The sequence below is a fragment of the Ixodes scapularis genome, unplaced genomic scaffold, assembly GCF_016920785.2.
Source record: "Ixodes scapularis isolate PalLabHiFi unplaced genomic scaffold, ASM1692078v2 PGA_scaffold6__148_contigs__length_123643588, whole genome shotgun sequence".
NCBI classification, from domain to species: Eukaryota; Metazoa; Arthropoda; class Arachnida; order Ixodida; family Ixodidae; genus Ixodes; species Ixodes scapularis.
Window position 1 is genome coordinate 5587857 of NW_024609881.1, and position 13117 is coordinate 5600973.

The 13117-nt window shown below is 50.3% G+C and overlaps 1 protein-coding gene across 1 annotated transcript; it reads right to left on the reverse strand.

The window, feature by feature from the left end:
• Positions 1-2636: 2636 nt before the first annotated feature.
• LOC121838351 (60S ribosomal protein L10a-like) lies at positions 2637-12099 on the reverse strand. Its single transcript, XM_042294545.1, has 2 exons — positions 11664-12099; positions 2637-2722 (listed from the first exon to the last, which is right to left on the reverse strand). The coding sequence occupies exons 1-2, from the start codon at positions 12016-12018 to the stop codon at positions 2637-2639; spliced, it is 441 nt and encodes a 146-aa protein (XP_042150479.1). The 5' UTR covers positions 12019-12099.
• Between the last annotated feature and the right edge of the window lie 1018 nt (positions 12100-13117).

Genomic DNA, 13117 nt, shown 5'->3' on the forward strand with positions numbered 1-13117 from the left:
TCACGCGATGTGTGGTAACCAACGCAAGTTAACAACGTAATAACACGCAAGTTAACAACGTTACTAACAACATTACTAACACCGTTCATAACACCGCTAATAACGATCCGCGATGCTCCGCATCACCCCATGGTTCCCCTCGGGAAGATGGTGTAATTTTTTTTCTTTAATTAACGTAATAACGTATTTGCGGCTTTTTAGAAGCCAGAAACAATGGGTATCATATTACTTTTCTCTTTTTAATATTGAGTGTGTTCCTTCGAAGACCCACAACTTTGATTTTATTTGGTGGTTGTGTCTAAACAATTGAAAACGATATGCGACCCAGGAGAAGAGAGTGAGCGCGGCCCAAACCGGCCAGTCTCGATCAGTGGCTTTCGGCCGGAAAGAAACCGAATTTCAATCCGCAAAGTGTGTCCTGGGTAGTCGGGCTCTCAAATGTCATATACAAAAAAAAAGTGAAAGCCGTTTACAACTCCCTGTAACGCCGAATTGGAGCGCTGCTCTTGATGAGAAGGAGTGAAGGGTACTGAGGGGAGGCTAGACCCCTCCTCCTTCTCCTCCTCCGCCCCTCATTCTTTAATATGCTCCGGGAGGGTCACGTGACTTCGGGAAGGGGGTGTCATGTGACTTTGAGGGGGTCACGTGACCTCGGGGAGGCGTGACCTGGGGTCACGTGACCTTGGGGTGTCACTTGGGGGTCACCTTGGGGGTCACGTGACCTCGAGGTGACCTTGGGGAGGGGACCACGTGACCTCGGGGGTCACGTGACCTCGGGGGTCACGTGACCTCGGAGGGGTCACGTGGGGGTCACCTTGGGGTCACGTGACCTTGACGTGGCCTTGGGAGGGGTCCCGGGACCTCGGGAGGTCACGTGACCTTGAGGTGACCTTGGGTCACGTGACCTTGGGATGACCTTGGTTACGCCGACACCGACGGCGACGCCGCTCAAGCCGGAAACGGACGCCTAAGAGCTGCGCTCTAAAAAGGAAACCCTGGCGAGCATAAATACCTTGTCAGTGTCTCTTTAAGTCAACGATGAAGTCGAGCCGCAACAGTATGCCCAGAATATTACATGAGGAAACTCTCAAGATGTGTAGATATTTGTGATTATCAATTAAAAGAGCGCTGAAACTGAGTATGTGTAAGAAGAAACAGTTCTGATTTGTCGGGGGTAGGTTGAAGGCCTGCCTGTGCGAGGTATTCAGTTATGATTTCCAGTCCCCGCTGCAGAGTTCCCTCCACTTCAATAGGTGTCCCAAAAGTTCACCAGAGGTTGAGGTCGTCCGCGTAGAAGATGTGCGACAGATGGGTGATTTCTCGGACGCGACGGGCCAGCTGGGCCATGCCGAGATTAAATAGGGTAGGCGAAAGCACCGCCCCTTGTTGGGTGCCGCGTGTGAGCGTGATTGGTGGGGGCGTTTCTTCAGCTATATGAGAGCTGGCTGCGCGAATTTTGAGGAAGCTGATGTGGTATGTGTATAGTTTGTGTCCGTCGCTTGTTTCTTAAACTGAGGCCGATAGCCGAACCATAACAATGTCTGGAACTCAGCGCGTGTCCTGTGCTTTGGGGCATATAATCGGCTCCAGATCACGTGGCCGCTGGTTCTGGCGGCGAGTTGAAGGGGTTAACGCTGAGCTGAGATGAAGATTGAGATATTCGTACAGTTTGTCAAACTGTACGAATCGAATGCTTTACGAGCATCAATAGTAACAAAGGCGTCCACTTGAGCAGAAGATGGCGATTTAAAGATATGCTGAAGGAGGAGAATGAGGTCTTGGGTGGATACCTGGGGCGGAATCCGATTAGTATATGTACAAAAAACGAGATGGCTTCCAGATGATCGTGGTAGCGGTCCAGTACCATCCGGTCCATCGTCCTTTCCACGCAAGAAATAAGGTAAATTGGGCAAAGGTTGATGAGTGAGGGGGTTCGCCCGGCTTAGGTATCATGGTGATAATAGAGGATTTCCAATCTTGTGGTCAGGAGCACTCCGACTAGTGCGTATTGATGTGAGCTAGAATTTGTTTTTGTTTTTAATGCGAAAGCATAACCTTTCCCATGGAGCGAGCTGACGTAATCAGCTCTGAAGCCGCGCCAAATGGCACCCTAAATCCTTTCTCCAAGTGAAGCCAGCTCCCAGCTATGAAACCACGCGAAAAGCCTAGACAATGGCACCTAGTTTGTCCGATCCCAAAGGAGCGGAGTAAAGCTGATGGATTTCGCCTTCGGTCCCATAGGCTAGGGCGCGTCGACGAGGCTTCCATTGGCCGCCAACGACCGCCGCCTCATGGCGCTGCCTGTCCGTGCCGCGAGCGCGCCTGTAACGTGAAGCGTCCAAGGTCAGAGCTGCGAGGAGAGCTGGGAGAGCGCGCGCACGGCCGACGCAAATACGCCGCCAACGAAACATGGGAGCAGAAGAAGGGCACGTATGCTTTCGCACTCACAACTCATAAGAAGTGCGTAGGTGTACCTCGAGCCTTTTTTCCTTCTTGAGGAGGTTGCGAAATAGCGGGCACGTAACACCATCCTCCCCGGGAGCTGATATTTTCTTTTTTTTTTTAAAGGGGAGGGGGGGTTGTGTCAAGGCTCAGTACAGTTCTGCTGGTTGAACGTACGATCTAAGTCGGAAGTTTCAGGGCCTTTGCAGAGTGGGTAGTTCGACGCAAGTGGTGTCGGAATGTACAACTCCTGTAGTGTCTGAGTCATCTGCGCGGAGCCCTGAAGAGAGAGATATTTAGCTATAGCTGTTCTTGGAAGTGGGTGGGGACCTAGCAGACATGGCATTAGGATCCATGAGGATTTAAGGTGGGCGGTTACGTTGATTTTGTGACACACGTTCTTTCAGTTCGAGATACATAAGACGTTACGGCGCTTACTGATGTCCGCGGTGAGGTTGTCTAATTGTTCTCGAAGTTGATGATTAAGGGGCTGTTGGCTGAAGAGTCTCAAAATACGTTTCCGTCGTTTCCAGAGGCGCATCAGCTAAGAATCAGATTGTGTTGACGGGCTTGTTGTGCTTTCTCGTTTTGTGGCCTGTGCTTGAGCTTGCTTTATTGAGCGTGTCCAGGCCTCATATGAGTCTGACTGGTTCTCAGTGGAGACCAAGATGGTACGAAAGGTGTTCTACTTGGTGTGCCTAATGGAAATAAAGGCGGTGTTATAGAAATAATAAAATGATCACTGAAGAGTCTTTCCTGGGTGTGGGTCTAGGTGCCTTCAATTCGACCCTGGAGCATATGAGGTACGGATAAGGTGGATTGTTGCCGACCAGTGCCCTCTCCTGTCAGTATGTCGAGGTTGTTCAAAATGGTGAAGTGGTGTTGTGAAATGTAAGAATGTAAAATTCACTCTCGGCGGAGCGTGGACCGATTTCCCCAAATAACATCCAGTGGATTAAAATCTCCGCCCAGGAGAAGCCTTTTATGTAGATGTCAACTCCGCAGCAAATGCAGAGGTTACTGAAGAAAGAGTAAGTAAACAGGCGAGCTGGTTTATTTCGCACATTATGACAAAAACCGGAGACGGCGCACAAAGAAGGGGACGAACGCTTGTGTACGAGGGAAGGTCTGCACCGCGCTTCAAGGTTACAAGACGTGTGCAGATTCCGGGAGTCGTCTGTGTTGCGTGGGAGATGAGGTCGTTGCTTTGAATCGAGGTCATGACGCGTTGTACCGTTCTGGAAGGCCACAAAGACGAGTGCGAATTCCGGAAGCCGCGTGTGTGAGAGATGATATTAAACGGTTGTGCGAAAGTTTAGTACCAGCGTTTGAGACGTTTTGTGTTTTGCCCCTTCTTCGTCAGTCGTCTCCGTTTTTTAGATGCGGAGCATCTCTTGCTCGGGTCTATGTCCCGCGGCGTGGTAGTCCGCACACACACTACGCATGCGCAACTCTCCTCGCTACGCGTGCGTTCTCTCTCTCCAACAGCTGCGCGAAGTGCACGCAGCTACCAGCTGCGTCCTTCTCTCCAACAGCTGCGCGTGCGTTCTCTCTCTCTCCAACAGCTGCGCGAAGTGCACGCAGCTACCAGCTGCGTGCACTTCGCGTGCGTTCGCTTCTACTCACACCACGCGCGCAGGCGCAACTCTCCTCCTCTAGTTTCCTCTCCTTCAGTGTGAATATAAGCAGCGGTAGCGCGCCGTGCGCGTTCAAGGGGAGGAAGTGGCCGAGTGGGCTAACGCGTCTCAGCTCGGAGTGTGGAGCGAAAGCTTGCGCTGGGAACCTCCTGGGTTCGAGTCCCCGCCGCCCTCGCCCGTTTCGATCTGGATGAGTTTCGTACCGGCACGCGTTCGTGTGATCACTGCTGCGTGATGCACGTTAAAAATCCCAGGTTAGCGGTTGTACTGCACTGGCTAAATTTGTCATCTACAGCTAAGAGACCGATTACCCGTTGAGGCGCCTCTCCATCAAGGCTGTATAAACATAAAGAGCAAACCAATTCTGCGCGCGTTCAGTTCACCGCTGTTCACTCCACTTCACTCCGTTCTTCCGATGAAGTGTGATGGAACGATGCTCCGCATCACTCCATGGGTCCCCTCGGGAAGATGGTGTAAATTTTTTTTTTTTCAAAGAGGGGCTTGCATAAACGATGATCTTTAAGGGGATTGTAAAAGTTGAGCGAGCAAATGCGTTTCTGTGGGGGGAGGGATAATAAGCACATGCTACTAGAATATGTGAAAGTGCCGAGGGAATGTCCAGCGGTTCCTACTGGAGATATCGTCGGATGTATTTAGAGGCTAGGGAAGCCTCGTTAGGGTTGGCGTGTACGACTCGGTAGCCTGCGACATTTACCGCATGACGTGTTTCCTGGAGAAGCGGAATCTGGGGTTTGGAATTGGAGGTAAGAAGCTAGTGTTGAATGGGAGTACGATTGGTTTTGATGCTTGGGCAGTTTTATTGTATGACAAGGAATTCTGTATCTTTGATTATTACCGTCTTGCGGTTAGGTCGGGGGGTGTGAGGGGTTGGTTGTGTAAAAAGAGTACTGTACTTTTTCCTTCCGCCGTAACGATTGGAAAAACCATAAAAAGCGAAATCGTCCAAAATCTTCTGGCCTCATTCCGGTCGATGTCATGCCGTCACCTGGCCTCGACGACGTCCTCCGTACAGCTCGCACACTTGATCAAGACGGGCTACCCAAAATACTTGCTCCAGACACGATTAAAGGGCATTTTGACTGCTCAAGCCACCAGCGCACAACCTAAAAGCTGGCCTCACGCATCCCGCTTTGCGTGCATTCCATACGTGCGCAACATTTCTCACAGAATCAAATCGTTATCGATCCGACACGACATGCAGGTGTGCTTTTCATGCCACCTCAGGCTCTACTCGCTCTGCCGGAAGGTTACTAAACCAAGTGCCCCAAAGGCGTAACCCAAAAAACACGCAACATAGTTCGTTCCATGCAGGCAGGCCAGCGTCTACACGATCTCGCTCGGGTGCGGCTCGCGGTATGTCGGTCATGTGGTATGAAAGGGCCTGCCACCTACTGAGCGGCACGCCTACCTGCTGGTGGTAGACGACGATATCAAAGGGGCGATGCAACAATTTTTGTACTTTGCGCAAATACCGCTTAGAACGGATCCCTGACATTAATGACCTATGAAACACGCATTCGTTTTTCACCCCATGCAATAGAAGTCCCAGAAAAAAATTAAAAAAAACGAGCAGCGTTCACCCCCTCAACTCGCAGCCAGAACAAGCGGCCATGTGATCTGGAGCCGATTATATGCCAACAATGTAGATCATAGCCACGCGCTGGGGTTGACAAAGCACAGGGCACGCGCTGAGTTCCAGATATTGTTATGGCTCGGCTATTGTCGTCGTTGCAGCGATTGGACACGGGCCACTACCCGAATGCTTCTCGAGCTAGTAATTATCACGAGCCCAAATCGAGTGCCCACGCAATGCTCGGGTCCAATCTATAAACAGCATTCAAATATCGTCATATGGATGTACTGCGATACCCACATTACGTCATGAAATTTTGCAAAGGAGAGATTGAATGAAAATGATCGCTTTTGTCCTTGAAATTACACCGCAACAAAGGAGTTTCTTGGCCAGCGGAGTTGCGTGCGAGTATCCTTGACTCGCACTAGTGCCAGTAAGCTCGTGTATAGTGAAAAACATTCCAAATGAATATCGTTGCACAGCTCCTTTAAAGATTCTTATACGTGGCACTCTGGCCTGTGGTAGCATCTCGTTCTTTCTCCGCCAACCTAACATGGCACCAGAAGTGAGATCACGGCCAGAAATCAAGAACCGCTACCAGCACTGACTTCCGAGGCACCCAAGGTAGCAATCCTCCACCGGAAGAAATGGCAACCACCGCAGCGGGCAGATCGTTCATGATACAGCCGCCGGAGCCATTTTCTTTCTCGTTTCCGAACGAATGGCCGAAATAGAAGAAGCGCTTCCAAGGCTTCCACACTGCTTCGGCACTCAGCACAAAACACGAAGAACACCAAATCGACGCTCTCTTTTATACGTTATAGGGGACCAAGCCGAGGACATCTTCAGCACGTTCCAGCTAACCGAAGCAGAAACCAAGAAGTTCGATACCATCATGGGCCACTTCGTCGCGTATTTCATACCGCGAAGAAACGTCATCGTTGAGCGAGCTCGATTCAACTCTTGGGTCCCACAAGAAGGCGAGTCCATCGAAAAGTTTGACACGTCACTGCACGCCTTGTCAAAGTACTGCGACTACGGCCCAATGCAAGACTAGTTTGTACGAGATCGGCTAGTCGTTGGCATCCGTGACAAAAAGCTCTCCGCAAAACTCCAGCTCGACGCCAACTTACTTAACACTTCAAAGGGCCCTAGAGTCAGCGAGGCAAGTTGAAAACGTCCGTCAGCAGCAAGTCGAGCTGAACCAAGACATCAAAGCCGGCAGCCGCGTCACCAAGCTTGACGCAAGGAGAACTTCAGCTAGTCGCTTCACTGGGTCTAGCGCCAAATCACCAGGCAGACTAGAACACAAAGAGTCCGGTTCGTCCAAGACGAACAGCCAGGAATGTCTTTGGTGTGGACGAGCACGCCATTCCAGAAAGTCGTGTCCAGCTCGACACGAGACTTGTAAGAGTTGCCTTAAGAAAGGTCATTTCTCCGGAGTCTGCATTTCCAAGAAAGTCCGCTTCGTTGGACCATCTCAGGACGATGATGACGAGGTTGGCTTTATTGGAGGAGTGTCACACCCTCAAGCTGACAAGTGGGAAGTGACGGTGACGCTTCAAGGAGAAACCGTAAACTTTAAATTGGACACGGGCGCCGACGAAACAGTCCTCTCGCCCTCCATCTTCCGGAAGCTCTCCCCACGACCGCGCCTGGTAGCACCACCCCGTCAGCTTCACGGACCGGACGGAACCCTTTTGGCAACAGAGGGGACAGCTCGCCTCAACATCACGTATGGAGACCGCACTTCAATGCATCACGTTTAAATCTTGGAAGACCTCTGTACGCCATTACTGGAAAAGCCTGCTATACAAGCTTTGCAATTGGTATCGGTGGTCAACGAGATCAGCCCAAGCTCCCATATTCTTGACGAATCTAAAGTCGACGCAAGAACGGAGTTCCCTGCGCTCTTCAAAGGGCTCGGCAGGCTCCCTGAAGCATACCACGTGCAACTCCAAGACGGTGCCAATTAAACTGTTGACAGTAAGTTCTGCACGGCCGAGTGCCGATCCTGCTCTATGAAAACACGAAAGAGCTTCAAAGAATGGAGAGAATGGGAGTAATATCACCCGTCGAAGAGCCAACTTTTTGGTGTGCGCCGATGGTAGTTGTTTCAAAGCCAAGCGGTGCAGTGAGAATATGCGTTGATTTCACAGAACTCAATCGCTACGTACTCAGTGAATGGCACCCTATACCGTCCGTCGAACTCCTTCAGTTCGAACTCCTTTAGGACTCCTTCAGAATGCAAGGTACTTCTCAAATCTCGATGCAAACTCCGGTTTTTGGCAAATTCCACTAAGCGGAGACAGCAAGCAGCTCACGACTTTCATTTCGCCGTTTGGACGGTTTTACTTCAACCGACTAACTTTCGGAATTTCTTCAGCTCCGGAGCACTTCCAGAAACAGCTCTCGAGCATCCTACAGGGAGCAAGTGGTGTCATATGCCATATAGATGACATTCTCATCTGGGGCTCCACTCCCGCAGAGCATAACACCAGACTCCGCACCGTTTTGCAGCGACTCTGCAACGCAGGTCCGACGCTCAACGAGGACAAACGCTCCTTCAACGTCCAAGAATTAACATTTCTGGGCCACAAAATCAACGAGCATGGCATCCGTCCAGACGATTCCAAGGTTCAAGCCGACAAGGCCATGCACCCGCCTACCTTTAAGCCAGAGCTGCAGAGGGTGCTGGGAATGGCAACATACCTGGCTCGATTTATTCCGAACCTAGCAACCGTCCTTCAACCACTCAGCTCTATGCTTAACACTAATCAAGAGTTTGTTTGGGGATCCGCTCAACAAGACGCGTTTGACAAGTGGAAGGCGATTTTATCGTCAGATCCAATCCTTGCAGTCTACGACCCTAGAAAAGAGACTGTAGCCCGATGCGTCTTCTTACGGAGTGGGCGCCGTATTGAGACAAAAACAAGAGGGAAAAAATACTAAGTCATCTAGTACGCTTTCAGACTGCTTAGCGACACCAAAAAAAGGTACGCTGAAATAAAAAAAAGAGGGTGTAGCGCTCGTTTGGGCTTGTGAGAAGTTCAGCGATTACCTAGTCGGCAAGTTCTTCAACCTCGATACCGATCACAAGCCTTTGGTGCCGCTTTTTTCAAGCAAGGCTCGAGACGACCTCACTCTGAGACTGCAGCGTTTGCGCATTTGTATGATGAGGTACAACCACAACGTCACATACGTACCAGGAAAAGAACTTCTCGCCGCAGACACGCTATCAAGGGCACCTCTCAAAAACACTTTCCCTCTAGACCTAGGGAGGCATTGTAAAGACTCAAGCCAGAGCGGCAGGCTCTGTATGGTGGCCAGGTCTACAAAAAGATCTGGAAAAGAAGTAAAAACATGCCATCCCGGATTTTAAAAGTCAAAGAACAGGAAAATGCCTCTGCTTCCGACTGAATTTCCCGACAGACCGTGGCAGGGGGTGGCGACGGACCTCTTGTACCATAAGGTCACTGTTGGTTAATTGGGACCGATTATTTTTCTCGGAACCCAGAAATCGCACGACTAAAAAGTCTGACTACACAGGCAGTTGTCACACACTGCAAGTCAATATTTTCCCGACACGGCATACCAGAGGTCGCTGTTTCCAACAACGGACCCCAGTTTTCTCGTGTAGCGACGTCTGCGTTTTCTACATTTGCAAGAGAAAATTAATTTAAAAATGTGACATTTAGCCCTTGCTATCCACAAAACAATGGGTTAGCGGAAGCTGCAGTTAAAATAATTAAAACTTCGATGTCAAAAACGGGAGACCCCTACAAGACACTTCTCTTGTACCGAACGACACCTCTAAAGACCGGATATAGCCCTACAGAACTCCTCATGGGAAGGCGGCTTCGAACAAACGTGCCTACAGCAAGCAAGATGTTACTTCCCGTCAGCCCCGACAATGATTGACTAAAGAAGTTTGAGAAAGAAAGTCGGCAACAACAAGATATACAATCGCCGCCACGGAGTTCGCGGCCTGGCGGACATCGTGGATGGCACCGATGTCTAGGTTGTAGATTTCAAGAGAAAAGGTATACTGTACAGCAGCCAGCCCAGGAGCCAAGGTCCTTCATCGTAAAAACGGATGAAGGCATCGTTCGGAGGAACAGGACTCATCTTGTTCCCTACACCGATTAAATCCCGGCGCCTGACTCGTCACACGAATGCCAAGATACCACGCATGCCCACAGCAAGAGTGGCCGCTGCCTAAAACAACCGAGGCGGTACTTACCTTAAGAAAGGGAGATGTGGTATTAAAGGGCCTGCCACCTACGGAGCAGCACGCCTACCTGCTGGTGGTAGACGACGAGATTAAAGATTCTTATACGTGGCATTCTGGCCTGCGGTAGCATCTCGTTCTTTCTCCGCCAACCTAACAGGTCAGACAGGACGTTGTCTAAACGACCGCCTGTGAGAGAAAGCCAATGAGGTCAAACCAATCCCTTCAGAGCCTCCATCTAACAGCCCAGCACGTCGGCTCCCGCCCGTCCTGCGAACCAAAGTTTTCAGCCACTACCACTGTGCGAACAGATATGTCGAGATATGGCCACGAGATTATCGGAGGCTTTGTTATGCGCCATTCGCCGCAAAACATTGGGTCTCCATCGCTCTGTGTCTCCGACGCCGACGTGGCTTTTCTGCGTCCGGAACTACAACAAACCAGTATACCCCATTAACACGGGCGGTTTAAAGGTACCTTTAGCATAGGCCGCTATCTTAAAAGGACATGGAGTTCGTATTTACACGGAGCACAAATGTCCCATTCGCTAAAGCAGGGTTTGGAATGAACGGAGCTCGCAGACCACCCTTTACAACTACAGGGAGCGGCCTCAGACCCTTGAATTCCAAATAAAAATTTAGCATATACGCCTCTGCGTTGTTTGTTGCATTGTAATAAAAGAATATTTGCAAGGCAAAGATGATAAAGTAAACGGGAGCACAAACCTGATGGAAGACGGAAGCGACAAACTTATGCTCGCGACAGCGGGCAGCAGTGGTGGCCCGAATGCAATGGCGGCTGTACGTGCTTTGAGTACTGAGTACACTCTACTTTGAGTAGCGACGACGATTCGTCCGCTTCGCCCGCCCAGAGTATTTTTGTGACCGTGATTTCGCCTGGTGGACCTGTGAACTTGGCTGCCAGCACTAGCGGCGCAAGCCGCTAGAAAAACGGAAACATGGTCCACGGAAACATGGTCCACGGACCACGGAAACATGGTAGCTAAATTGTCTCTGGGAGGACAACTTCGACAAACTCTGGCAACAAAGGAGGAACGCCGGAGTGTACAAGACGATCTGCCCCGATATCAAGAGGCTCTCTATTTAGAAGACCCGGAGGCAGTCGCAAAGAAGTAGCATAGCAAACTCGGGGAAATACGGAGAGTTGTCGATCACGTTTCGGTCCTTGTGTATCATCTAATCCAAATCCTTTTAGATCTGGATTAGATAAGACGGTGGGCAATTAGGCCACACCGGCGAGACGTTCTAAGAAAAAGCTGATGTTTTACTTATACCACGCAATACATTCAATAAACCAATTTTTAATTCGTTTTAGAACGACATATTCCAGTTCTAATAACGTAAAGAATGTGTTTTAAACCTGTTTAGACCAAAAATTATATAATGCTCGTTGGCCACTTGGTTTAGCCTTGTTATCCCCGGTGCAGCAAAACACCAACGCTAAACCTTCCGTTTATTTTCCGTGCGTTCCTAACGCCTTTTGATACAAGTACCTTTAGCTAAGGGACCTGAGCTACAAATCCTTTAGGCAGCCCATGTGAATGGGGTACAAGGCGCCTTCGAAGAATGGTTCCCCCATCCTTTTGTAGGGACTGGACGCACCGACAAGCGAGTCCAGTCTCGACACAGCAAAAAAGAGAAAAAGAGACGCGCGCGCTAGCTATACGCTCACGCGCTCACGCGCTCACGAAGAGCAGTTCCTGCCGAGACACCACTGAAATAGAACGTTGTTTTGGAACGTCCGTCTCCTGCCTGTTTCTTTTTCAGCAGGGACACCAGGTAGTTGATGGCCAGGTTGATGTTCTGGGCCAGCTCGTCTGGGCTCATCTTCACGTTGCCCACAGCCACAGCCAGGCAAAGCACCTTCTTCATCTGGAACTTGATGGTAGCCTTGACTTCATCCAGCTTGGCCATCATGGACTCGTTGTGAGTCAGAAGGGTGGGGAATTTGCCAGCCTTGTTCAGGCCGGGACCCAGCAGACGGGGGATCTGCTTGATCAGCGACTCCGACGCCATGAAGGCGTCATACTTTTTGGCGAGCTTTTTTACCAGTTTCTTGTTCTTGTTGAGCTTCTTGAGGGCCTCAGTGTCCATGCATGGCAGGTTGTTGGCCTTGGCCTCGTCGCAGTGCTGCTGGTCTCCCAAGACACACACCTGGAACTTTGCAGGCAGGAGACGGACGTTCCAAAACAACGTTCCAAAACAACGTTCCAAACAGGCAGGAGACGGACGTTCCAAAACAACGTTCTATTTCAGTGGTGTCTCGGCAGGAACTGCTCTTCGTGAGCGCGTGAGCGCGTGAGCGTATAGCTAGCGCGCGCGTCTCTTTTTCTCTTTTTTGCTGTGTCGAGACTGGACTCGCTTGTCGGTGCGTCCAGTCCCTACACTTTCATCTCTCCTCGGGCTCACTTCCCCTTTTATGCTCCCCACCCCCTCCCCTTCCCACTTTACTAAACCTTCTTTGCTCGTGCCGCCGCCACGACATCCGCGGGTGTCACTGGCTCAAAAGCATGTTTCTCTTTTTCTACACCTATACCCTCCCGTCTTTTTCTTAGCACGCCAACTGTCGCGGTTGTTGACGGATGTGACAGTAAAGCGCGAAACACACGTACGACGAAACTGTCCGATCCGACGTCCGATCAGGCAATACGACGGTCGGAGGCGAGGGTTTTCAACGCTCTCCGGTGCTACGAAAACCCTCTTCCCCCAAGGTCATTCCGGCAGTCCGCACGTCGGATCGGACGGTTTCGTAGTACATGTGTTTCACGCTTAAATGTACGCTGCCGATTGGAGAAATGTGTCGACCAGTCCTCGTCATTCATATAATTCTCCTTTAACACCTTTAACTATTTTGAAGATGGTAAATAGCCTACCGGAAAGAGTAAAACGTGGATGCTTCGGAAATGTGCTTAGTTCGAATTGGTGCCACTGAATAAGCTACGCTTCAGAAAGGAGACACTTCCGCCACTTTGGTGCTTAAAATCATGGTTGCCAGTTATCTGAAGCTTCATCCGAAATGTTTTTCAGTCTTTCAAAAATCTTAACACAGTTCGCGACAGAGCAAAACATTATCACCTGAGCTTCCTAACACCGTAGCTAATGCTGAGGAAGTCGCATTTTTGGAATGCAGACGATCGACAGTTGCGTTTGCGCTGCACGAAGCACCAAGATGGCGGCGCCCACTAGCAGACCG